The following is a 25,290-nucleotide window of genomic DNA, read 5'->3' on the forward strand; positions in this document are numbered from 1 at the left end:
TTTCCTATAATTGTGGACATACTTTTGTTCTCAAAATCTTATAAATTGTATTAGAAAGTATTTAAACAATTCTAGAAAGTGTGCAAAATTCAGTACAAAATATATAATAATCCTGGATTTCTTTGAACTCTATACAAGGAATTATAACATGAGGGATATATGAAATTAATTATTAAAAAGCCAGCCATATCATACAGAATTAAATTTTTATAAAACTTGCATAGACATATTTTAAGCCAACCTTTCAAACAATCCAAAAATCTAATAGAATTTATATAAAATAATTATTTTACATTTCTTTATAATAATTTAACTGAACCAGGGAAACAGGAGACAGATAAAAAGGCTATTCAGAAATATCATAACATCCAAAAGAAGTATAATGCAGAATGAATTGAGTATAAAACGAAAATAGTACTTAGATCTAAAGTGCAAAGGCCATAATATCTATATTTTTATTTCTGATAACTATGGTAAGACAACTAGAAATCTATTAATTATCCTAATGCTAAAAAATAAGACATATTTGTTTATACTAGGTGAAGTGCTAAATTGATCATGTAATGAATAATGGTAGATAAATATTTAGAGAGTTATCAGAGAGATAAATTATATTTATGTAGTTATGGCACCAAATAAACTATTGAAAAATGATTCAATATTTCAATAAATACTTACACGCTATCTGACTAATAGTCCTTTGTATTCTTCCTCCCAATTTTCTTTTAAATCAATGAAAGGTAATAGAATTTTATTACATTCTACAATTTCAATAAATTAACTAGCAACCACACCATGCTATACAGTAACTTTAATTTCAACTTATAATTTATTATATTTTATATATACTCGTATAAATGTTGTATAAATAACTGTAAAAAAATCAGCATATTTCAACTATGTTGCTGGTACCCTCGAGACACACATTTCCGTCTTCACTGGGGAGGATGACACTGTTTTCATTGCTGAGAATAATAATTTTGATAGTTTTAATAATAAGGAAATTGTAAATAGTTTTAATCTAGACATTATAAGTAAAGTATCGAATAAGAAAAATCTTACTGTTGTAAATATCCCATTCAAATATGATTGGCCAAGGTTTAATTTCAATATTCACTGTGTAAACATGAAGTTTCAACAGTTTTTTGACAGTAGACTTGACATAACAAACGTTGAGACAGCCCATTTTAATCTCAAAATGTATAAAAAGCATAGCCTACACTTTAGTGTAAGAGGCAAAATCGAATTGGCTAAACTGATTTATAAATCGGTAAAATAATCACCTTATAATAAGTCCCTTTAGCCTAAGTAATAGTTCTAGAGCTCAATTACTGGATGGATCTTTGTATAACAAACATTGTTTAAATTCGGTATGTAACTCTAGATTAGAAAAACCATGAATATATAATTCAAGAAAGGGATTTTAATAAGAGAAAAAAAATTAAGTATAATAATGGAATCTGGATAATGTTTTGTAAAATTCAAAGTATTTCAAATAAAATACATGATCTAAACATTTTTCTAAATAATAATGGTTGTCATATTTCTATAACATGTTTAAATGAACACTGGCTTGATAACAAATATATGATCTTACTTAATTCAAAATATGTTTTCTAGATTGCATCTTGTTATACTAGAAATCATAAAAGGATGGTGGCTCTTGTATCCTTGTAAGGAAAATTATCAATTATGAAGAAAGAAACTATCTCAAACATCTGAATGAAGACTTTCATTTTGAAGGTAGTTTTATTTGTCTTAATGGTCATAATCTAACTATATCATGTATTTATAGGACACCTCCCCCACAAGCTCATTATGTACCTAAATCTTGTAAATCTTTTTATCAAAGCTAACCAATTTTTCAAATTTGACAATAAAAGCAAACAAGAGAAAACTATTTTAGCCACACAAGACAACATAACTTTATTTCATACTGCAACAAAACTCAAAACTATGTAAACATTTTAAAGAAAAATGGGTTTTGTATAATTTTACTACAGCCATAAGAATAACCACCAATACAGAATCATGTATAGACAGTTTATTAAATACTTCTAACTGCATAATTATAGATAAGTTAAATTATGATTTAGGTATCTCCAATAACAGATCCTTTGTTGTATCCATCCAGTTGCCTTCTAAAATGTCCAGCAATACTAATTCGTCAAAACAAAAAAGTTTTTTTCTTAAATAAAAATTAATGAATTTGAAATTAAAGTACAGGAAATTGATTGGATATTAGATTTAGTAAGAATGTAAATAATAATTTCAATATATTTTCTTCCATTTTTAACTTTTTTTAATGAGTGTTTTTCTTTCAAACATTACAGAACAAAATTACTGTAGTAAAAATGTTTTGTGTACAAAAGGAATCAACGTTTCAAGTATAAGAAAAAGGAAACTACATCAAAAGTCAAAATATAATAAAAATCCAACATTTTTAGAATATGTAAAAAATTATAAAAGGACTTTTAAGAAAGTGATAAGTTGTGCTAAAAAAAACTATACAAAAATAGTTTCATAACCAAACAATAAGGCAAAAGTAACCTGGTCTGTGATAAGAAATGAGATGGGTACAAACAATACAACAAAAAGTTTTCCTTGTCCAAAATTAGAGAAAGCTGGCCAAGTAACTTACCCAAATTTAATAGTGACAGAATTTAATAATTTCTTGATCTATCATAGCAGATTGTCAATCTTAATCATTAAAAAAATTAATCTTAAACAACTGGTATAGCACACAAAATACGGAGAAAATAACTCATGACTTTACTTAGTAAGAGAGACATTGTTAAAGTGACCTCAAAATTAAAGAATAAAAGGTCAGTATGTTGGGACGAGATTTTGACTTTTACTGTAAAAATATTAAAACTGGAAATTTCTGATATATTATGCATATTAATTAATTTTTTCTAAAAAAAATGACAATTTCCAAGTCAACTTAAACTTGCCACAGTAACTCCCGTTTTTAAGAAGGGAAATAAAGCTCAACTAGAAAATTATCGTCTCATTTCTGTCTTAAGCATTTTTTATTTCAAATTATGAATGAGCAACTAACTGGATTTTTTGGAGGGTTTAACTTGTTTACAAAGAATCAATTTGGTTTAAGTTATAGTACTGAGACAGCCCTAGCCTGTTCAATTAGAGGAAAAGCATATGCTTTGGATATATCACAGGCCACAGCTGGAGTGTACTGTGACCTGTCTAAGGCCTTTGTTTCAATTGTATGTCATATTATTTTACAAAAACTAGAATTACACTGCATAAAGGGAAAACAAAAAACTATCCTTTTTTAGCAACAACATAACATATGAATCTAACCGGAAGCAGATAAGTAGGTATGCCACGAGGCTCAATTTCAGGCCTTAGTTTATATTGTTTAAGTGTGGATGGGGTATATCTTCTACGTCAGGATAGCAAATAATGGGCAAACCTTAAGTGCTTGAGTGTATTATATCTTTATTAAATAATACATAATATATCTTCAATATAATTATATCTTTATTAAAATAAATATATTCTATTCTATTCTAATCCAAAGCAACAAAACCATTTATGTTACAGGTAAACGTTGATTCAAAAGTTATTCTTACAAGTTTCATTTATTACTGTAGACTACTAGACATACATTAGAGCTGAGAGATAGCGTAACTTACCCAGCACCATCGTCAAGAGGCCTTACAGAGACATGACAGAACGACAAGCGGCACCAGTCAGAACTCTGGACTTGAATCTGAACTGGACCCTGGACTCTAGTCTGAACTCCGGACTCTGAACTCTGATATTTTTGACTAAGTTTTGGTTAATATACTAAGGTAGTGCTTCCCTCTCCAAAGGAGGAAGAGCCTCCCCTCTGTATCACACACCCAAGGGGTTCTGAGTCTCTGATTGGCTAGTGGGTTTTTCGGTTCACCATGTGTGACCTCCAAGGGCGGAACTGGTTTCCCACAGTGGGCCATTAGTGGTGGGCCGACATCCCAGATAATGGTTTTTGAATATTTTATTTTTACTGCCTTGTGACCCCTCAATGTCAAGACTGTCTGAGTGTGATCTAAGTCTCCCTGGAAATCCTCACAAGATTCTTTCTCAAACTATCCATTGTAAATGTCAAATCTGATTTATGATAAACCCTGTCTGCATTCCCAAACACCTGAATGATCTGAGAAAGGATGTTAAGAAAGCCAATCCCCTAATATCCCGGTGACTGTCTACTTTCTAAACTGGCTTTCAATTAAGAGTAAACTAACATATAACACATTCTTAAAGAACCAAACATGCATCTTTTAGGAAATAAAATTATAGAAACAATATCAAAACTAATTGAATAGTTCTATTCCAATGGTTTGAAAATGAACAACACAAAATCAAAGTTTAATTCATTTTAGAACATTTAAAAATAAAAATGATTTGAGCCTAGCTATTTTGAATACAATTGTATTATAGAAAACTGAAACTATTTCCTTCTTACATATAAAATTGAATGAACATTTAAACTGGAATTCCCATATAAAAATTTTAGAGAAGACTCAATTCTGCTTGCTATGTATTATGTTTTTACAAAATATAGTAAGTTTTGAAGTTTTAAAAATGGTATATTACAGGTATTTCCACTCCATTATGAAGTATGGTATTAATAGCACTATGGGGATGTTCACATAAACCACAGTGTATATTCAAATTTTTTTAAAGCAGTAAGCATAATGACACTGTTATCTAGCTTCAGGACACCATGCAGAACTTTTTTAAAAGCCTACAAATATTTACAGTACCGTCACTTTATATTTTTGAGGTTTTACTTTATCTGTATCGAAATAAACATAAACAAATTTTTTTCATTAAAATTTAGAACTAGAAACCGTAATTCTCCATAGTTATAATACAAGACATAGAGATCTGCTTCCAATCCGAATTCATAGGACAAAATTATTCCATCAAACATCATTTATACAGGATTAAGCTATTCAATGTTTTACCAGAATGTTTCAAAGAATTTTCAAACAAAATTTTAAATCTTCTCTTACGTAAGACCTATTACTTAGATTTATTATTATTACTTTTTAGATTCAGAACATTTTCAAAAAGTTTACATATTTTTAATTGTTTGTTGTGTATTTTAATTGTATGTTTTAATAGTTTTAAATTTTTTTAGTTAGTAGTTATTTAGTTGGTAAGTCTATATTAAGACAAGGAACCTGTTTTGTATTACAGTTTGTAATAGTATAAAATGTTATATGCTAATAAATGACTTATATGTATGATTGTATGTGTGTACACACGGGCACACGCGCACGCACACACACAAACACACACACACACACACACACACTATAATGAAAGACTGTTGTATATGTAAGGATGGTTGATATTCATATGCACACCTTGTGGCATAAGAATAATTTTCATTTGAATTTATTCCCTCCCTTTGCATTTATCTTGGTTTCAGATAAAACTGAGTGCAAAAAAGTTCAACTTCTGACAGTTAATGTAATTTTTTTTGTATTAATTAAATAAATGAATTTAGATATTCTAATAATATTAAAATTATTAATAGTAATATTACGTATTTTTTAGATATAACTGTATATTTCTAACATTTCTTAAATTACTTTAGAGACAATTCAAAAAATGTGTTATTTACTTGTGAAAGAACATGAGCTGATATCTTATCAGATGCAGTTTAGATGTTAAGATAAGACAGGACTATACTAATTACAGTTGGAGAAGTTAACCTGCCATTATACTGCGAGAGAAAGTTAGTACGAGTTCTAAGTGTTTATACCCAGATGACATTAATTTAACTATTAAAGGCAAGTTGAACAATATCATAGAAACAACAGCTAATATAGATTTATCAAATATGAAATATTTCTTGAATGGTAATAATCTGCAACTAAACTTAAAAAAAAATGATTTTGTATATTTTTGAACTAAGCAAAACAAAAAAGAAATTGACCTGGATGTAAAAATGAATTAGAACTAGTTGGAAAAAACAGACACATTTTTCACGACTAACAATTAATGGAGAAAACCATGTTGAGAATGTAGTGAGTGTAATGTCATTGGGAATTTATGCATTATGGGAAATGTAAAAGATTTATGACCTGGCCACTTTAAAAACTATTTATCTATTTATTTATTCTTTAATAAATTCACACTTATCACATATATATATATTATATATATATATATATATATATATATATATGTGATAAAAGAAAGAATGAAAGAAAAAGACTTCGTTATAATCCTGTAATACATTCCAAATTAATATCCATGTTCCGTTAGGATTACGAGATCCGGTCCTAAGCTGGCAAGGAGAGTATTAAGGCGCTCGATTTTATTAGAGATTCTGTCAGTGTTTTGGTGGAGAACAGTAAGTGTATTTCCTGTCATTCTTTGGTGTTTTTCATCTGAAGTACTCCTAAAGAATTGTGGGAATTTGGATTAGTCTTGGAGATAGTCTGATTATTGGTTGAGGTGACTTCTTCAAGTTTTGTTGGTCTTCACATTGTGGTAATAAGGGATGATTCTCGAGTTCTAGATTTGATGCCTGTCTTTTATCGTTATCGTGGGTTTTTGTCTCGGCAATTCTTAGTAACTCTTTGTAAAATTGAATGTGTTTGTTGAAGAAATCTTCATAACTCTCTCCTGCCATTTTCTTTTTTGCATTCATTGGTGGTCCCTTGCTTATAGGCGGATTTGATATCTTTACTGGACTTGGATTGGTGCTGGCTCTATTGCTTGGTGTTATTGCATTGAGATTTCCTCTATGTTTAGCCACCTGTAGGGAGATGCTGGCATGTGGTCTCTGTGTTGTTGGCACATTACATATTTTTTTACTGCTTTGTTCTTGATTTTGTGCATTATTTCGACAACTGTCTAAAATTAATGGATTACCATCTTCAGTATTAGATTTGTGATCTAGCTGTTTTCTTATTTTAGCTAGGTCTCCTGAAGTCTTGCCTTTCTTGTTTTGGTTCAGCTGAGCTGGGTAGGATGTAGGCCTGACAGGAGAGCTTTGTGGGTTTGTCAAAACCTCGGGTACCTTTTTGTTGTTGTCTAGCTGAGTTTGGAAGTTTAGCACATGTTTTTCTATTTTTTCTTGGCGGATTTTTAGCTGTGCTAGTTCAGCTAAGACGTCTGTGGAGTAACTGGGCTCTGGTTGTCGTGTGGAGCTTGTTTGCATTCCTACATCTTTAAATATCTTGGCTACATCTCTTTTGTTTTCTTCTGTTTGCATCCTTTTCTGCTTCTTTACGACAGCCTGTAGCTTATTAATTTCTTTTTCTTGGTTGGTTATTAAGATTTCCTTTTCTAAATCTTGCTCTTCAAAAGTTTCTGCAAGGTATTCCCTTAGGCGTCGCTCTTTGGCGAGGTGCTCTTCTGCTTTTCTTAATGTATCTACTAAAGTAAGGTTTCTTTGTGTTAGAGTTTCATTATCTTTTTCAAGCTCTTCTATTCTCATTTCAGGTTTCATTTCTTCTGCATGTTTCAAATTTCCGAGTAGTTGAGCTAGTTGAGAGTTTTTGAAGGTTAAGTCAAGCACGTCTTCTTCTGGTTTTCTGCAAGAAGCGTATGTCCAACTTCAGCTGCTACAGTAAGAGAGCTTTCAAGGTCATCCGTGTTTTGTAGTTGTTCCACTTTAGAACAGATGTCCTCCATCGGGTGTTGTCCATGTTGGTGTGCTATTTTCTCCTCAGTAGATGGAGGAGTGGTGTTTGGAGTTTGACAGGCTTTGTGAGCTGTATCAGCCTCTAGCAAAGCTTTATTAAATAATTTGTTTCTGAAATTATCAGATAAAGGCTGACCAAAACTGGGAAGGTTGTCTAGGTAGGGAAATAAGTTTGAACTGTTTACCTTTGAGGTAGTGTTGTCTCCAAAAAATAGCAGTTCAAACTTTGGTGGTTTGTTTTCAACATTTAGGATTTTTGTAATTGTTGCGGGCCAATGTCGGAAGTTTTTAATTTTAGCAAACACCAGGTATCCCACTGCATAGGCTGGCTGCTTGTTGTCCATTTTTAACAAGTATCAGGAAGGGAGAAAATAATGGGAAATAAGTTTCGGGCTTCACAGTTTGAACAACTTGACATAAATGTATAGGGTGTTTAAAATATAATTATACATGCATAGATTTAATAATCAAAAATAATCCAATATTTATACTCCACCTTGTAAACAATGTTTAACACTTAAAAGACAATATTCAGAGCAGGATATTCTATTTTATCCAGACTCCCAATATGAGGAGCAAACTTTCAAAACGTGTTTTGTCCCAAAAATAAAAAAAATGGGTTATGCATTGAGAAGTAATTGTTTTGCTTCAAGGAAGGTTTTTAAAAACCAATATGGATCATAAAAAATTCTCTCCTATTATAAAATAAGGTCCAAATATTACACTTTCGATCAAAAAGTGTTTTGTCTTCTTTTGTTTTTATATCTTTTTCCAAAAAAGATATAAAATATACAGGATTCAAATAAAGAGTAAAAGTAAACATGTAATACATTTTAAGTATCAGTTGAATTATTATAATCTAAAATTTAAATGTATATTGTAGTGTCATTTTTAAACTCCTTGGTATATTATAAGAAATTTTGGGAAGTGACATTGTATTAAAAAAAATACATAACACATGTGTTCTATTGTACTTAAAATTAAAACTAAATTTTAATGATTTAGTTGTTAAATATAAAATTTGGATTAAATTCTTACAAAACAAAAAATCATAAGAATTATGCTTGATTTAACAAATTTAGTCACTGTAAAACAATTATTTGCACAGCTTAAAATCCATACAGTTCATAATTTATAAGTCTTGGAAACAATAAAGTATGTCAATGAATATCACAATGATGTTCTATCTGAAACAAACCACTGCTATAACACACAGAACCTAATCGTTTTGGGTAGTCATAATGTTGAATTTTACAAAGATTAAAATAGTTATATGGGTCAAAAATTCTTTACACAGTTGCCAAATTAAATTAAGACAGAGCACAATTACAAAAAGTTTAAATAAAAACTAAAGCAATATTTAATTGAGAAAGCATTATACTCGTTTTCAGAATTTCCCTAGGTACTCTATGCTGAGAAAACACAATAAGAAGTTATGAATATGTAAATGGTTAGAATCTATAGAAGTTTTCCAAAGGTTTCTATTTTGTTATCATAAATATTTTTGATCCATTTCTATTTTATAATTTCATAGTTATTTTTATTTATCTTTACTCTATTCAAATACCTTGTTGAATATGACTTATTGAATAAAGTATACAGGGTGTTTCAAGAAGAATATATGTACTAAAAAGTATTATTTTTCTAAACTATCGATCACTGCGCCAAGGCTCAACTATTGGAGAAACGAATACATAGTCTAATTTATATTAATTGCCGCTAGATGTCAGTTGTCTTCTGTCTTGCTTGGTTTTTTGTTTTGGTTTCATATCTTTAAAATCGTTACTCCGCAGCAGAAATCATGTTGTGTTCTTAAGTTTTCGAAGTGCAATTCCGTGATTACAGTGCAAAGACGTTTCAGGTGGAAATACCAAATTGATCCTCCAAATGGGTGAAACATTCACATATGGTATAAACAGTTTGTAGATACAGGATGTGTATGTAAATGAAAGCCCTGGCCACCCCGTGTTACTGAAAACTATATTGCACGAATTCAAACTGCTTTCCAATGTAGTCCTTCAAAAATAACTCGTCTTGCCAGTCAGGAGTTACAACAACAAATTGGCACTTTTTCAGATGTTGATTGGTTATGAAACCGCATAAGTAACAGCTGTTAGAAGCTCTGCGTCCTGATGACAAACACAAACGTGTAACATTTTGCAACAAGATTCTTGATGCTATTGGCATTTATAACACTTTTGCACAACGCATCATGTTCAGTGAGGAAGTGTATTTCCATGTTAGTGGTCCAGTAAACAAACACAATGTTCATATTTGGGGCCTACAGAACCCACATGCAGCCATTGAACATGTACAAGATTCACCTAAAGTCAATGTGTTTTGTGCCAAATCCCGATCATCTGTTTACAGCACATTCTTTTTTGAAGAAAACATGGTTAACGGTCAGCAGTATTTTGATATGTTACAAAACTGGTTGTTTCCAAGGCTGCACGAAGAAAACTAAGTTTTTCAACAAGATGGGGCACCCGCTCACTGGAGTCTCCAAGTGCGTAAATATCTTAATGAAACTCTACCAAACCATTAGAAAGGTTGTCATCTGGATTCCACAGTCACCGGATTTTATACTCTGTGACTTCTTCCTGTGTGGTTACGTTAAAGACAACGTTTATGTACCACCACTCCCACAGAACATAGAAGAGTTCAAGAACCGAATCTGTACTGCCATAACATCAGCAGATGAAGGATATTCTTGCCTGGGTATGGGAGGAATTTGAGTATAGATGTGATGTTGGTGTCGCTGATGGAGGAAATATTGAACATTTGTAATCTGAAGTTGATATGTTTGTAATTATGTGTGTAAGGTTTCATATTCTTATGTCTTAATGTTTAATAAATATATACATTTGAAATATGTATATTCTTTTTGAAACACCCAGTATTTTTACATTGACTAACCTCTGTCTGTCCCACTACACCTGCCCTGATCTCTTATCTCAAAGCTGAACACTAGAGATAATTTTAAAATGTTAAGAAGAACAGTGGAAACTAGAGCTTTCTATCTCAACCCAGTACAAAATGGCAGCTCATTGAAATAAATTAAGTTAAAAGCATGGATGGATCCTGCTCAACCTTCAATCAACAAAAATAGAAAAATGAAACGCAGGACACCCCTCTAGGAAACAAAAGAGAATTATTTCCTCAAAATGGGCTTTTTGGGGGGCACTTTAACATTTTTAAATGTAAAGTTACAGAAGTACTAGTAATTACAATTACGTTAAGCAATAAAATGGCTAAAACTTACTGACCTGTGTTTATTATATCAAGCGGCTAAAACTTACTAACCTGTGTTTATTATATCATATATTCAAACTGCTCTCCGAAGACAATTGGACAATGTCCAAGCCTGTTGTAGAAACTTGAAACGGCGTGCTGTATAATTCATGAAGGATTTTTTTAATTTCCACTAATATTCTGTCCCTAAGGTCTTTAATGCTCTGGAGTTTTGTTTCATACTTTAACCATTCAAAAACATGTGTCCGTGATAAACATTCATTGCTTATACACTTCTTTCAGTAAATAATAAGTTTCAGTAGCAGTTTTCCAAGCTTAAAGTGAAATTTTACATTAACTCGCTGCTGTAATATTACACTAACCATTTTATCCAGCAAAACCAAAAAACAACAATAACGCGAACGTAGGCTCTGACTAAACTGTATTGTTTACAAAAGCGAGACTAACTACATAGTAAAGAGAAAGGTTCACACTGAACAGCTGTTGATTATTAGCGGCTGACACATGTCTCCTTGATCCGCTGCAGTGTCAGTCTTGTTATTTAATAGCCACACCTCGTATATAATTTTAGTTTTTAAGAATCAAAGAATAAGACTACATCATTTTGAAGATAAAATAAAAATACATATTTTTTAACATATTGTATATTGTATTATTATATTTGAGATATGAAAAATTATATTACATAAAAGTATGTACATTATAATAAAATATAAGATATATCAAAAGTCTGGAATAGCCACATAATAGAAATTTAATTTTGAACACAAATATATAGTGTTACGAAGTTCAGAAACAAAAATGGAAATCATTTTTATGTTTAAAAAGGAAAGTGAAAAGTGGCAAATGTTTGACCATTTTCAGTTGCTATGCAACCCAATGAAATATCCATAGTAAAATTTACTTACATGCAAATTATTGTGTTTTTCCTACCTTTTTATACAGTTAGCTGATTAAAAACAGTGTATAAGGCGGTTTTTTTATTTCAAAATTAACAAAACCAAAAAAGGAAATAAGATACAACACTTACACTCAACAAAGTTAGTTATATCAAATTCCATTAGAATGTCATCAATATCACTTGACCTACAAGAATCATCCATTCTCAAGTATTACATACAACAATGTATGATAAAAATTTGCTTAATTGAAATAAAAAAACTTCCAAACAAGGAACAAAATTATTTGTTTACAAAACAACAATCTCAGCTGCACAGATGTTAAAAACAAAATTACATCAGGAAAAACCCCACAAATTGCCAACTAGAAATAGGATGAAAGAAAATCAAAGACTACTAAAAATTAAAAACAAACAATAGGCTTTCGATTGATGTTTAATTTAAAGGTCTTTCACTGATAATAATGCTTTTACCGGTATAATATGAATCAACATTTTTGTTGTAGATCACAATTTGGAAGTTATGATATCGACACCAAATATGTCGGTCAATGTTTCCCGAGTTAAAACACAAGTTTTGTGTTTTTACTAATCAATTTAAAGAAAGTAAGGGAAAGTTGAAAAGGTTATATATATTTGATTAGTTTCATAAAAATATAGAACTTAAACCCCCTATACTTAGAAGAGTAGTTTTTTATCAATCAATCTGGTTGGTTTATCATACAAAAGCGCAATCAATTGTATCAATCAATCAACCATCACTGCCTTAACTGGAATACTGGTAGTAATGTATACAATATAATGGATATATACAAGAGATATTGATAAAACTGAGAAATGAGATTAATTTCAATTCAATGTAAAATTAATCAAATTATTGCAACTAATTGTTAGATTGGTTTCAGAAAAGGAGGAATCAGTTAATATGATTTGGACATAAAAATAACATTACTAGACAAAAATACCAAACCCCTTGCTTCTTGTATGGTAATCTCAGGTTTGTTATCTTAATGTTATCAAAGACATGACACGAAGTAATTTCACTTCTTATAATACTGTTAGATATGTGAAATGTTTCTAGATTAAGAGAGACATTACTAGATAAAAATATACTTATAGGCTAATCAACTGAAATTCGAAACTAAAAATACAATAGTTTTGTTTAATAGATTTAAGTATACCTACCCAAAGGGTCTTCACGAGAGCCTTTGTCTGGAATGGTGAACACTCCAACCACATTGTGACCTCTATTTTTCAGCAGCTTATACACCTCTGCAGCAAATGTACTTTGACCTATTAGTGCCAATCTTAATTTTGAAAGAACTACCTGTGAACATAATACAACAAACAAATCATACATAAAAGTATGTTTACAACATAACAATGTTAATTCTTAACAATGGGATGACAAATAAGTAATAAAACAACACTCATGTGTTCATGTGAATGCTACATAAACATACGAGGTGCGACAATAAAGTAATGAGATTGATTTTCTTTGCAGTATGTGGCAACTCTACAGGCTTGCATAGGCAGAATATCTTTATCAGAATTTCTTGATCTATAAGCTACTTCTAGTCAAAGCGGTACATCGATGCAACTGCCCAGTTGTGAGTTGTGCTTTAATAAGTTAACACATGTTTGTCTCTCGTCACGGAGAGATGTTAAGCTTCAGAGGGCTTTTGGAGAGGATGTCATATAAAGAGCTTAAGTTTTTCGTTGACAAAAATGTTTAGTGAAGGCATAACGAATGTTAAAGATGGAGACCGCAGTGGATGACCATTAACCACACAGACAAATGTCAACTTATGAGAAAGGTTTGTGCAAAATGGTCCTCAAAAATCTCACACCACAACAGCGAGAAACACGGAAAAATGTAGCAACCAATCTGTTACATCAAACGGAAATCAATCCAGAATTGTTCAGTCGTATTACTGGTGATGAAAGTTGACTTTTTCAGTACGATCCAGAGACAAAATGCCAAAGTTTGCAATGGTGCTCAATGGAATCAACCAGACCAAAAAAAGCTTGCATGTAAAAGTCAAAATTGAAATGCATGCTTGTGTGATTCTTTGATTCCAAATGAATTGTTCATAGAGTCGGTGCCTCCTGAACAAACAGTTAACCAAGATTACTACAAAGAAATTTTAGAAAGACTTTGTAAAAGAGTTCTTCCGTGTCCGTGCCAAAATTGCTGACAATTGGATTCTGCATCACAATAATGTCCCATCCCATACTGCTCTGTCTGTACATCAATTTTTAACCTCAAAACAAATTTCAGAACTACGAAAGCCACCTTATTCACCAGATTTTGCTCTGTGTGACATTTTCTATTTCCAAGAGTCAAAACGGCAGTCAAGGGATACTATTTTCAAACATCAGATGTCCAAAAAGCTGTGAAGAGGATCTTGGAGGATATTACAGAAGATGAGTTCCAGAAATGTTACCATCAATGGCAGAAGCGCTGGAAAAAGTGTGTGCAATCATCAGGGAACTACTTTGAAGGAGACTACTAAACTTGACTATAACAATAAGCAAAACATTTTTTCACACTAGTCTCATTACTTTATTGTCGCACCTTGTATAATTTTGCACTATACATATCTTCTTTAAACTCAAATATGCCTATTAATAAACATAAACACATATCAAAGTATGTGGTATTGATGCACTTTATATACACAATAATTGGTTATCAACTTCTGAGTTCCACATTTTCTGTAATGAATATTTTTTGCGTTAATTTTATCATAGGAAATTTTGTTTGAACAACAATGTAAAAATAGGGGAATTACTGAAAAAATACGACCCCTATAATAGAGCTGCCTATGAATTGGAGAGCTTTGGGACTGCATTTCATAAAAATATTTCAAAGTCCACAAAACATTGAAGTTGGGCTCTTATGTGGAAGTTGAAAATACAAACAATTTTTATAGTAATAGATTGGATCCAAACTCATTACAAAAATGATGAGAATATTGATCAAAGTGGAAATTGATATTCTTAGTACTTTAACTTTACATTATAGATGATTTTTGTCATACTTTTTCCAATTTAAAACCAAAATTAGAGCAAAAGAATTACAGGAGCTGTATTATTCTAAAGGTGTAATTAATGTACTTCATCATTTAAATATTTAACAAGTATACACTCAACAAGAAAAATTTTAAAACATATGGATGCATATTAATCATATCTTTTAAATGAGACATTTCCCATAATTATTCTAAGACCAAAAGTAAGGGTGTAAAAGTGTTTGAAGTTTTATGGAATAAACATCAAGGTCTCTTCACTATAGTTGACTTTTCAGTTTAAAAAATATGACCTATCTAAAATTTATTATTTAGTACTTTTTACTTTAAAAGGGGAAATAGACAGTCATCTAAAGATTATATTATTCATATTTTTCATTATTAAATTTGAAAAAATTTAACTTTGGTTTTTATGTTTATTGTAAACTTTTTACCAATACAAACTATACACCAATCCAAACATACTCTGAAGCATTTAGCTTCATATATAAAACGTTACTGAAAGTTTTATAGCAATTGTAAAAGAAATAGTTAAATGAATTCATGAATTCCTGAATAGCTACGATTACAAATTAATTATTGTTTGAAAATGACAAAAATGATGATCCATTGATAGTTCATATGTATGTAGACCTTAAGGTTTTTGAGCTTTACATTTTGTAATTGAATATTACATTCAAAATATTTTAATAATTAACCAAGGTAACATATTGCGTAGCAATTTTTATCATAAATAAATAATGCCTTTATTCTTGAGTGGTTTTTAACAATTATGTTACTTTGTAAAACAAGTCACGCCACTAAATTTAATACTAAACAAGAGTTCAATCTTTAAAAAAACATCAAAAACAAAAACCAGACAGGAAAATTGTAATTTATATGTACCTATTTTTCTTTTGGAATCAAGGTAAACAGACCAACTTGAAGAAAGTGAGAAATTTATTATACAAGAACCCTCTGCAACCTAGTTAAATGTTCATGCGACACTTATAGCATGACATCTTGCTGAGATTAAGTCCTGGTCCTGGATATATTCTAAATGGATTGAGATATCAATTTACAACATTCACCATACTTATCAATATACTGTTTTGGATTTTTCGGAGCATAAAAACATTCGTCTTCTTGAAAGGGGGGTAATTTTCAAATTGGAACCCTGGTCTTGTGACTTGTAATTTTAAAGGTCTATTCAATAGAAACACAATGACATGAATCTCTATGGTGTTCCTAGCAAAAGTTATGGGCAAATAACCCCTTACATCTCAAGGTATAAACTAAGTCCAGATACGCCTGGATACTGGTTGTCCAATGTGAATGAATGAATGAATGAATGAATGAATTGAATTGAATTGAATGAATGAATGAATTGATTTTTTTATTTCCCAAAAATATGTACAATATTATAATACAAACTGTACAATTAATTTCTAGATTGTTACAATACCGAACAATTTTGAAATGTGAAGAAAGAATAAGAAATAATCATCATAGAATAAACAACATAAAATAAACATCATAAAAATAGCATCATGTATAAAAACATTGTCCTCGGGAAATGAGCCTGCATGGGCTATGATGCCTGTGCGCAGTCTCGAGTTGTTCACGCCTGAAGAAATAACGGACTGGATTAATAAAAAAAATGAATATAAATATAGTACAAAATAATACACCATTTCACACCACACACATACATACACACACACATACATACATACATATATATATATATACATATATACATGCATGCACATACACATGCGAATATGCAATGAATATATTAAAAGGAAAAAAACCGCGTAATTTTGCTTTGTACCTGTTTTAAAGCATTAAATATTATTAATTTTAAAACATATACATATTAGCAACAATGGTAATTAAGCAGGGTCACCGCAGATTATAATAGGTTATTGATAATGAATGATGATTGGATAGGAGTGGTGGCTGTTTACATGTCAAACTGTCCGTCTGTAGTTCGTAGACAGCACTGCCTCGGCCTCCTCAATAGACAATGATAATAACCACTGGTTAACCTTCCTTTTAAAAATAATTGTAGAAATTTCACTAAAAAAACTAAAATTTGGAAACTGTTTACTCATATTTATAAAAAGCACGTGAGCAAGATAGTATGAGTTGGTGTTAGAATAAGATTTAGTTAATTGCAATGGTAGAATTCCTGTTGATCTAGAATAACGTGTGTTATGGGTGTGTTGAGTTCTTACAAATAAATCATCTAAATTTTTATACATGTGTATTAAAAGAGATTTTATAAAAAGTTGTCTTATTGTAAACATTTTAGTTTCTTGAAATAAAATGGATGTTGAAAACCTATGACATTTTTTAAAAGCTACTTTCAAAATTGTTTTCTGAACCGTAAAAAGAGGATCAAGATTTGATTTATAAGCTGCCCCCCAAGAAATTATCCCAAATGCAAAAAGAGATTGCACGTATGCATAATATACCATTTTCATTTCTTGAACAGCAAGAATATCCCTAAGGTTCTTAAAGGCAAAGATATACTTTCGGGTCTTTTGTTTGAGATATTCAATATGGTCTGACCATTTCAAACGGAAATCTAAAATAACGCCAAGATATTTATACGAGTTTATTTTTTCGATTGCTTCACAAATACAGGTACTGTTACTGTGATTTCCACAATTATGTATGATCAGATTTCCTAAGACATAATCCGACTGAGGATTCAAAGAAATTGGCATAAATTTTGTTTTAGTTATATTTAGGGAAAGGACATTCTGATCAAACCACTTTTTCAATAACATTAAATCACTTAATGCTTCTCGTCTCACATCCGCCCATGTATTTCCTTTCAGAAAAATAAGTGTGTCGTCGGCAAATAATGTTATTTTTTCCGTTTAAATTTAGCTTGGCAATATTATTTATATATAATAAGAACAGAATTGGCCCAAGTGTACTCCCTTGAACTACACCGAAGTCTACATTAATTGCATCGCTACTAACATTACAAATTGAGACATATTGTTTTCTATTGGTAAAATAACTTTGAAACCAGGTAAGGGCATTGCCCCTAACACCTAATTGTTCTAATTTATTCATTAACTTATTTCTATCAACAGAGTCAAAGGCTTTTTTGAGGTCTAAAAAGATTAGCATTGATTTTTTGTTTTCTGAGATTGCACTATTTAATTCTTTATTTAAATCAAACAATGCATCCGAAATACTCCTGTCGTCCCTAAACCCATACTGACACTGAGAAAGTACATTATTTACCTGGAGAAAATGTACGAGCTGTTCCTTAACTACCTTCTCCAGTACCTTCGCAAAGACACTCAAGAGGGATATCGGACGGAAGTTGTTTTTGTCAGTAAAGCTGTTTGACTTGTACAAAGGGTACACTTTAGCCAACTTAAAATTGTCAGGGAATATTCCCTGGGTTATACTTAAATTGATAAAGTATAGCAGTGGTTTCATAAAAGTGCTTAAATTGTCCTTGAGGACCCGTGCAGAAACGCCATCATGACCCGGGGCAGAGCCTCCACGTAAATTTGTCACGTGCCGTATTATGTCCAGTTCTGTCACCGTACGTAACGTAAATGTCGCATCCAGTCTATAGTCGCTATCGCTCACCACTGGGTCCCCTACCGGGTTAATTGTATCGGCTAACGTTTTCCCAACAGACGCAAAATAATTATTGAAATCATTTGCTACTTGAGTAATTTTATCGTTAGTAATGTTTGAATTTGTCGGCAGAAACTTTCGTATTGGAAATATATCCCTGGTTTGCACCCTACCCGCCAATTCGTTTACTATTCCCCAAAACATTTTAGGGTCTTTTCTGTTTTCAGTAATTTTAGAACGATAATATTCTCTCTTAGCGTGTTTTAATGATGTGCTTAGAGTTTGTCTATAGTTGTGGTAATAATGTTTTAATGACACATTAAAAGGTTGTTTTTTAATTATTTTACTTAACTTATCCCTCGCTCTTATTGAACAAATCAATCCCGCAGATATCCAAGGCTTAAGTTTCTTAGATCTAGTAGATATTTTATTACTTAACTTTGTGGCATTCTCGATTGATTTCTGTACTATATTGTTAAATAGTGTGGAACAAGTATTGGCCTCCAAGGACTCAAGTACGGGTTCCCAGTGGGCGCGTGTCAGGTTATCAGCAAGTAACATTCGGTCTACGTACGTAGCTGTATCAGTCTGTGTCTTGTTAGTGGCCGTAGGTCCGGTTATTGTCAAAACAGTGCTGTAATGATCTGTGAGGCTTGTCTCGACCACAGCTGCTCTAACTCTACTCATATCTCTATATCGTACAAAAATGTGATCGAGACAAGACTGAGTGTTTTCAGTTACTCTAGTAGGTTTGTCTACACATTTCACAAGTCCCGTCCCAAGTAAACAATTCATGTATTTATCCGTCAGCACTTCGTTCTTAAGCAAGTCTATGTTTATGTCTCCTATCAATACACACATTTTGTTTCTAAACGTTCTCGAATAATAATTTTCTAACTCATCTATAAATAAGTGTAAATTGCTATCAAAAGTTCTGTAAAGTGCAAGTAAGTTGAACTGTTCTCCTAAATAAATAAAATCTAAACTAATTCCAAACACCTCCCCCAACGTAATCTGCGTGGCAGTGGCAGTCAATCGCTTGTTTACATAAAGTATTGTCCCGTCATTCCGGTTCCGTTGCTTATCTGTAAAGTAAATGTCAAAGCCATCAATGCTCACCCCCTCCACCCCATCACTCAGCCAACACTCAGTCATAACTAATATATCCAGATTAAAGTTCAAATGGCTTAAATAAATCATCAGTTCATCTATGTTTTTTGAATAACTCCTAATATTACAGTGATATATTTTTAGTTTGTCGTGACCATTGTTGCTACTACAAAAATTATTGAGAAGTGAAAAATCTAGGATTTGTATGCATGAGTTAATTTCAATTAGATCATTATCGCTGCCCTCTATCGGATCCATAGCCCACGACGCCCACCTGCCCAGTGAACAGTACTAAATTAATTTAATAGTCATGTTTATGTTTTAAGTTATACCACTATAATATGAAAAAGATCTAAGTTGGCATAGTACCAATACAAAAAAGTTCTAAAAACCATAGAACAACCTTAACCATACTTATTAAAATCCTTTTATGGATTTTTGGGAGGATAAACAAATTTTCCACCCCTTTTCAAAGGGGGTAGAAGGGAGTAACTTTAAATTTTCAAATTGCAATCCCTATCTTGTCATGTAATTTTATAGGTCTATGCAATAGAAACACAATGACATGAAGACAACATGCGACGTTCGTAGCAAAAGTTATGGGCAAATAACCCTTAACATTGTAATGGCGCCAAGGAAAAAAAGACGCCTCTTACCAAAACTAAGCACATCACAAAAATTAGATACTACAGAAAGAGATAAGCTCAAAGTCTTACTGAAAGATATCATGCATGCATTGTGTTTAAATGCGCAAGACATTGGCATTGTCTCCCCAGATTTTCTGTTGTTGTTATTTGCCCATAACTTTTGCTACAAATGTCATAGAGATGTTTTCTTCAAGTCATTGGGTTTCTATTGAATAGATTTTTAAAATGATGTGTCACAAGATAGGGGTTGCAGTTTGAAAATTTAAAGTTACCTCTTTCTACCTCTCTCTTTCTAAAGGGGGGGGGGGGGGAATTTTCATCCTTAAAAAATCCACAAAAGTAGTTTAATACATATGGTGAAGGCTGTAAATCGATATCTCAATATGTTTGGAATATATCCAGGCGTATCAGGACTTAATTTAGACCCTGTACACATTAACAGTGCTACATATACATGTACCTGTATATACAATTTAAATACAACATGTAGGATATTAATTTCCCACATTGGAATTATTTTTAGTTTATTGCTCAGAATACTTGTGTTAGCATCGTGAACCAATCACTGCAAGGAATCGTCATCAGTATAGTAATAAACATCTCCAAAATCACTTAATACTGACTGTGCAGACGTAGAAGGGATAGAATAATCCATTTTAATATATAATAAATTTATAACACACTGAATAATGCATACAACCAATAAGTAACACAAACACTTTACCAGAATCACCGGCAACCTAAACCGCACTGCAGGAATGGTGAACCAATATGTGTGCAAAGTAGCTCATAAAAGGTTTAACAAAATATACGAGAAATCCTCAAACGAATATAATGAATGACTGAACCACACTAAGGAGTGTTGAATTGCTTATCACTGGGACACACTGGCAGTCCTTGCACATTGTGTGCACAGGTCCTATGATACACCGTCAGTACCTTCACATTGAACATGTTAAGTAAATAGTGAAACCTCATCTACAATAAAATGTAGCTTATACAACACCCAAGCAAGTAAAATTGTGATTATAAAAATGAGTTTGTTGTTACAAAATTATGAATAAATAAGGCTACAGTGACAGTTTACATTATTTAGAACACATTTTCTTATTAAAAATACACAGAACATTAAAATAGAATATGCTGTACATTTCAATTCTTATTTTTGTTGATAAACATGATATGGTACATGCAAGTAAATAATCGGTTGCAACGTTTAGGGTAATTAGTCTCCTAAAAGCTTGAAAATTGTGACAAATGAATAAATTTAAATGAAACTGTCTGGAAGATTAATCATTTATCAGTGAAATTATTATTCAATAAACTTATCAATCATAATTTCAGTCTAAAAAGCTTATTCCAAACAAAACTATACATGTTTAAGGGGGTGCAAATTACTAATCATATTCTAACACACAGTGTGGCGGGCCTACCAGTGAGCCCTGCACACACATAACAGCCAGCCTACTGGTGGGTTGGCCTACACGTCTTAGTGGGTTTCAGTCACGTCTGCAGTACGGCTGCACGGATGGGCCCACGTACAATTTTTAAATATATTTCGTTGTCAATATATGTATATAATTATGTTATTATAAAAAAAAAATTATTAATTTTTATTAGTGAGGTAGTGTTAATGACAGTGAGTTTAAAACGTCTCTGGTGACCACACAGAGCGCACACCGAAGAATCATCGCATTATACACTAGGCCCCTTAGTGAGTCAGACTTGTGACATCACTAATGGCTGGAATTACAAAAAAAAAAATAATTTAGAGCCTCAATCCTGCCCTTTGATATCACAAAGTAAGTTTTCAACAACAAAAAATTAATCCATAGCCCTATTGGCCAGTTCTATTAACTATAGTTTCCGCAGTGAATGTGTTGAGTGCTGGTAACAAATAATATTGTGTTTAGATATCAGTGAAGTTAACAGTCGGGGTTGTCAATTCTAATTTCAACGTTATTAGCGTATTCTGCTTCTCCTCCTGAACAAAATTATACATGGTTTTAGAGGGTGGAAATCACAAATAACTATGGTTTTTAATAACAGAAATGGAAATGTAATTTTCTGTATATATACTTTGCTACTTGATATGTATGGTTTTCAGCATTATTTGTACCCAATAACTTATCTGGTGTTCTTTGGTCTGAACAGCTTAGTAAAACACCAAAAACTGTCCCATATAGTAGACTTCACTGGCTTGTGGATAACCATGGCATCCATTATTCTATTATCACTGCACATTACCTCTAATATCGCCAATTAGTTTTTAAAGTTATTTACGTGTTTGAGTCTAGATTACATGAGCGATTCAAATTTTAGGAAATTGATTTATTCCTTTTTTAATTGGCCATTGTGTTTTTTCAGAGTGGGTACCCTTATATAATCTTGTGTTATTTTTAAGTCAGGAACCAATATTTTTATGTGATTGGAAGTCACCAGGTGGATTGTAGGTAGATTGTAAATACATATGAAATTAGGAAGTTATGTTTATGTTAGTGTTGCTCATATATAAAACTAATGTTAGTTTTTTTACATTATTTATTCGTTTGAAGAAGTGTAGATAAATTTGTTTGTATTATTTTCAAATTTCTTTTTAACCACACCAGTAACAAGACTTGCATTATCAACCTATTTCAATCATCCTCTTGAACAAAATAATACAAGGTTTTAGGGGATGAAAATGACAAATAATGAAGTTTTAGAACATTAAAAGTTGAACTATTATTCTTGTAAGATAGTAGGGTTACGGTTAGGTGAATTTACAGTATTAGTCTGCTTGTTTAAGTTACATATCGTAGCTAGCAGTAATTGCTCGAGGTATGTTTTATGTTTTTCATTTGTCGCCATCAACATGGGGCATTTGTGTCAGCCCAGTATGAAAGTTTAAATTAACAAAAACATCATTTATTTGGGTAAAATGTCACTGATTTCAGTATTATTAGTATTTAATGTATCCAACAACCAATATGAGGTTGACTCATGGTCCCAACAAGACCATGTGATGCCCAGCGCAGATGTATAAAAAAAATATTGATCTGTGCAAGAAAAGTAGTTCCACTTTTAATGTTCTATAACTTCGTTATTTGTTATTCACACCTATTAAAACCTTATATTGTTTCGTTCTGGAGTATGATGGTAGTAGCTTAATAAAACAAAACTCGTATTTTGTCACTCCAGCCGTTAATTTGACTTTTATTGGTTTTAATCTGTAGAATAATATTGTCACATATCAACTGACATTTTGTTGTTCAATTAATAAAACAAAACTCATATTTTGTCACTCCAGCTGTTAATTTGACTTTTATTGGTTTTAATCTGTAGAATAATATTGTCACATATCAACTGACATTTTGTTGTTCAGTTCTGTATTGTGCCAATTGTTATCTCTGAATGTCAGCATTACCTGCTACGACAGCCAACTAGCTTATCTCTTATCTCAGCATTAACAGGCCTAACACATAACTTAGATTTAATACACTCACATAACTTATTCTTCTACTATTCTTACCATATCAGCTATGAAATGCACAGTCTAGTTCCACGAATACATCAACTTACTAGGTCAGCAGCTTGACTTCTTTCATGACAGTCACTCTGCCCAAAAAAGAATTCTAAGTGTTGAATGTTTTGATGTTAAGATTCATACTTTAACTGTTTACGTTGATGTTACTTAAATATATATCTGTACAATGTTATTATATATGATAGTACTGTTGTTGATTTTTCATTAATTTTACACATAGGCTTGGTGTTTGTTATATAGTCCACAGTTGTTGATTGTGAAGTACCCATTAGTTAATTACTGTTTGCCTTATTATAATGTATATTCTCACATGTATTTATTATTGTAATATAATATTTGTTACAATATTGCCTTGTAAAAATGGGAGTGTTTTGTTACTAATTAATTAATGTAACTTCATACCTGGGAAGTAGAAAATTTGAAGTATGGTTGATGAGTGATGAAATGATATCCTTTGATTCTCAGCATAATTTAATCCAGAATACTTCTTAATTTAATTTAATACTTATGAATATTACTGATAACCTAAGTAAAGGTATTCAAAGCTCAGTTAGTCAGCAAACTATTAGTCAGTTGTCAGCTACTTGAGTATCTACAGTATATCACTAAAAGCCTTTTTATAATATTCTGCATATATGAATTGATGTTATTGATCAATCATTATGTTGCTAAGGTAAGACTTCAGTAAAACAGATACTAAAGATCAATAATCATGATTTCAATCCTGCGTACGTGTAATAATAGGCCTAGGTTACTTCGTCTGTTTGTTGACATGGCATGTCATCAGTATCAACATCGATGTCGTCGTCAACACAACATGAACGCCGTTACCGTTCAGTCAGCTGTTATTATGTAGGACGTTAAAAAGATAACAACATTGATATTAGCCAACAAATGTTTTGCTACGAGATAAATGGGTACCATATGTAACAGAATACACCAGCAATAAAAGTAAAATATTACAGGCGTTAACAGTGATCAAAGCCAAAGAGTAAAAATGAGCATACACACAGCATTTTTAAATACCACCACCTAAATTAAAAAACTGAAGTACCTGAAAGAGCTCAAGTCCAATCTAAAAATCCTGAAGACACCATTGCACTTATTTCGTATATTAAAATATAATTGGGAATATTTATAACGGTTTCTACAATGAATCGATAATAGGAAACTTTGCAGTAGATCCGGATAGTCAAGAATGCTCCCTACTAGCTTACAGAATATCACGAGGTCGACTCATAAGCGTATCAGATCCAGAAGCTGCATTTTAAAAAGAATTTGCATAGCAGCCGTAGTATTGTCCAGAAAAGTAAAAATGTTGTGTTTATAACAACCGCATAAAACGGGCGTGGCTTCTGCCCAACATGCAGAGGTGGCCATAAGTTGGCTTGGCCACTATAGAATTGAGATTTCAGTATAGTATAAGAGCCTAATGCAGGATGGACACTGGACAATGTGTTCTAAGGACTGGCAGATCTCTTAAGAAATCTTATTATGGAAGAGGCTCTTACATTACTAAAAGAATTGATTGTTTTATCCAACCGACGGTCAATTCA

At 31.8% G+C, this 25,290-nt stretch overlaps 1 protein-coding gene across 1 annotated transcript in view; it reads right to left on the minus strand.

Annotated features, from left to right (window-relative positions):
• Positions 1 to 24,572, minus strand: part of LOC124369073 (cytosolic 10-formyltetrahydrofolate dehydrogenase) — a 61,102-nt gene extending 36,530 nt beyond the window's left edge. The window contains exons 1-2 of the mRNA XM_046826788.1: positions 24,137 to 24,572; positions 13,011 to 13,152 (exon numbers count right to left, since the gene is read on the minus strand). Of these exons, the coding sequence (XP_046682744.1) occupies positions 13,011 to 13,152; positions 24,137 to 24,202 (208 nt within the window). The 5' untranslated portion in view covers positions 24,203 to 24,572. The remainder of the gene's footprint in view (positions 1 to 13,010; positions 13,153 to 24,136) is intronic.
• Between the last annotated feature and the right edge of the window lie 718 nt (positions 24,573 to 25,290).

Source organism: Homalodisca vitripennis, chromosome X (assembly GCF_021130785.1).
Source record: "Homalodisca vitripennis isolate AUS2020 chromosome X, UT_GWSS_2.1, whole genome shotgun sequence".
Lineage (NCBI taxonomy): Eukaryota > Metazoa > Arthropoda > Insecta > Hemiptera > Cicadellidae > Homalodisca > Homalodisca vitripennis.